The following is a 2,951-nucleotide window of genomic DNA, read 5'->3' as shown; positions in this document are numbered from 1 at the left end:
TCATGCTTTACTCTTACCCAAGAATTCTAGTAGAATTAGTAAGATTTCTAATAATGCTCTCTTTCCCTAAAAGTTCTAGTGCCCCAGCTCAACAACCTGGGATGCATTTTGGTCTTTAAAATTATCCTGTCTCACCCCACATTGCACTAAATCTCCCATCTTTTACAAACCTCAATAGTGCTTCCATCTGGAAGGTAGTACTGAGCCTTCTCTGTCTCCAGAGTCTCATCCTTCTGGGGGTTTATGGACAGATAGCAGGCACGCTGAAGAAGCAGAGCCAGAAAGAATGAGATGAGGAGGGTAAAGCCAAAGACCTCTGATAAATACTTTTCTCACTACAGAGACACCAATTTCAGTACTATTTTGTGTTGACGAAAAGACCTTTTGGGTTCACATCAGGAAAAATACCTTATCTGCTCTTCAAACTACGGTTTGAAGGTCACTACTTACAGTTTGAAGTCACTACTTTTCTAGCTTTTGTTTTTGTCTCTCACTGCTGAAGAAGTAATCTCCCTCTGCACTGGTGGGATAATGACCTTGTGAGCACTTTCAACCTTTCATAGTACAAAGCAAAGCAGGCATCTAAAACACCTTTAATGGCATTAACTACCTACAGAGGTGGGTTTAGGCAATTTAGCAAGAGATTAGGAGCTTGAACAAAGTCTCTTGTTATGTTTCAGAGGAAACAATAACTAATAGCTAGCAGCAAAAATTTCCTAGCATAGCCTAAACAGCTCAATTCCTATTGTTCACCACATTCTAAGTTACAGGAAAAAGAAAACAAACCCTTTTACTTTTCAAACTGCTCCAGCAGCCCATAATTTTTCTTACATAGGTAAGCTTTTCTATTCGAAATTGTTACATTTTGGGGATTTAAAGTGCATCTAACAGAATCATAGAACAGCTGAGATTGGAAAAGATCTCCCTACTGGAGCAGGATCAGCTAGAACAGGTTATCCAAAACCACATCCAATCACACTAGGAGCAATTCCACCGGCAGGCAATCTGCATCCTCTATTCTGGACAACCTGTTCCACTGTTTGGTCTCCTTCAAAGAATCTGGGCAACAGGCAGAAGAGCTCTCACTCCCCTGCACAGCCACAGTGAGCTGCAGCCGTGCAGAACAAGCAAGCTATTTCCATCACATTTTTTTTTTTCCATTAGGTCACAGGCTCAAGAACAGCTCATTGATGTTCTCCAGCCTTGGCTGCTGGCACAGCCCAGAGTTCTCTGCAGCAGTTAAAGCTTGTGATGGAGGCCATCAGCATGGCAGTAACTGACAGGCATCAGCAGTACTGATCTGAGCGTTGAAGGCACAAATGCTAGCCCTAAGCTACACAAAGCCTTGCTGAAATCAGAGCGCAACCTGTCTGTATGAGAACTGTGATGCCACAAAGCCACGGTGGGCAGTCACCAGCTGAGCTACTGTTCACTGTCTCACCTCTGCCCTCTTCTCTTGGAACACAAGAGAAGCCAAGGTAACTGCTGCGTAACTACAAGGCCACTAAACACTGCATTAAAAAGAAAGTCTTTATAAATATGAATACCGTGAGTGAATTATTTCCACAGAGAGAGAAGAACAGCAGCAACCCACTTGCGATCCCAAACTACCAAGGATTTTCTAAAGTCTTCGCTTGAAGAGTAGGCAAATACTAGTGAAGGATATCAGAGCTGATAAAATTGCTGCTCAGTCACCCTTACATTAAAAAAAAAAAAAGCTTTCCTTTACATTCAGATGGAGCCTCCTGTGCATCAGTCTGTGCCTCCCATCCTGTCACCAGACATCACTGAAATGAGTCTGGCTCTGTTTTCTTTGCTCTCTCCCTTCAGATATTAATATACAATGATGAAATCCTCCCTGAACTTCTATTCTCCAGGCTCAAAAGCCCCAGCCCCCTCAATCCCTCCTCATATGAGGGATTTTCCAGTCCCTTAGTCATCTTACATCTAGCCTCCCTTTGGTAGATAAAGGAGCGAGTTTCAGAGCTAGGTAGGCTGGCACTTCCCACTACATTTTAGGGAGCGATGACTTCCAATAAACAGAAATCTTTGTGGATAAGCACAGAAACAGACACTATGTCACCTCCTTGATGGTCTTTACAATCTCGAACTCTGAGGTTGTGTGGAAGTCGTAGCCTTCCTTCCGGAGATAGAGACGCAGGAAGCGCGAGACATCGCGGCCTGCAATGTCAATCCTCATGATGGAATGAGGCATGGCAAAGCCTTCATAGATGGGCACCGCGTGGGTAACGCCATCCCCAGAGTCCAGCACCACTCCTGTGGTCCTCCCAGTAGCATACCTAGCAAAGGGACACGAGACAGATGTTAACGTGGGCTTTCTCAGTTCGTTTCTTTCTGTTTGTTTGTGGGGGGGAAAAAGAAAAGATTCCAAGAAACATTTTGCAAGTGCACATCGAAGATAAGAGGTACTTACAGACTGAGCACAGCCTGCATGGAGATGAATAGTGCTGGAACGTTGAAGGTCTCAAAGAACACTTCAGCAGCACGTTCTCTGTTTTTGCGTGGGTTTAGTGGTGCTTCCGTCAACAGCACAGGATGCTGGTAAGGAAAAAGAACCAAGCTGTAATAACCAGGATGCAGCTAGATGTATGCTGTCAAGAATGGCTACTAATTTTTCTTCTTTAGGAACCATTAGTACAACAGGACACGCAGTAGGGACTGATTGCAGCTGGTGAGCTGTATTACAGCACGCATAATCTCTACCAGGTTGGAGAAGCAACAGGGCTCTGGTCTAGCCATAAAGAAATCCTAGGGAGTCCACCCGGTGAGTGAGCCTTTGCCAGGAAGGATGATCAAGATCACTCCAAAAGGAAGACAATTTGCAACAAAAACAGCAGCCTTAGAAAGGGTGAAAGCATACAGTCCATATTTTATACAGGCAGAAATATTCCTACACCAATGACACAACCTATTGCTTTCAGTTTTTTACT

At 44.1% G+C, this 2,951-nt stretch overlaps 1 protein-coding gene across 1 annotated transcript; it reads right to left on the bottom strand.

The window, feature by feature from the left end:
* Window positions 1-43: 43 nt before the first annotated feature.
* On the bottom strand, window positions 44-2,601 carry LOC122190945 (alpha-centractin-like; the record flags this gene model as incomplete). Its single annotated transcript, XM_042891101.1, has 3 exons — window positions 44-263; window positions 2,084-2,300; window positions 2,435-2,601. Coding segments are annotated over 3 exons (501 nt in total), but the record flags the coding sequence as incomplete, so codon positions are not given.
* Window positions 2,602-2,951: the final 350 nt, after the last annotated feature.

This window comes from Lagopus leucura, unplaced genomic scaffold (genome assembly GCF_019238085.1).
Source record: "Lagopus leucura isolate 7727_CA_CO unplaced genomic scaffold, USGS_WTPT01 34323-0_obj-0_obj, whole genome shotgun sequence".
NCBI classification, from domain to species: Eukaryota; Metazoa; Chordata; class Aves; order Galliformes; family Phasianidae; genus Lagopus; species Lagopus leucura.
This window is presented reverse-complemented; position numbering and strand designations above follow the sequence as displayed.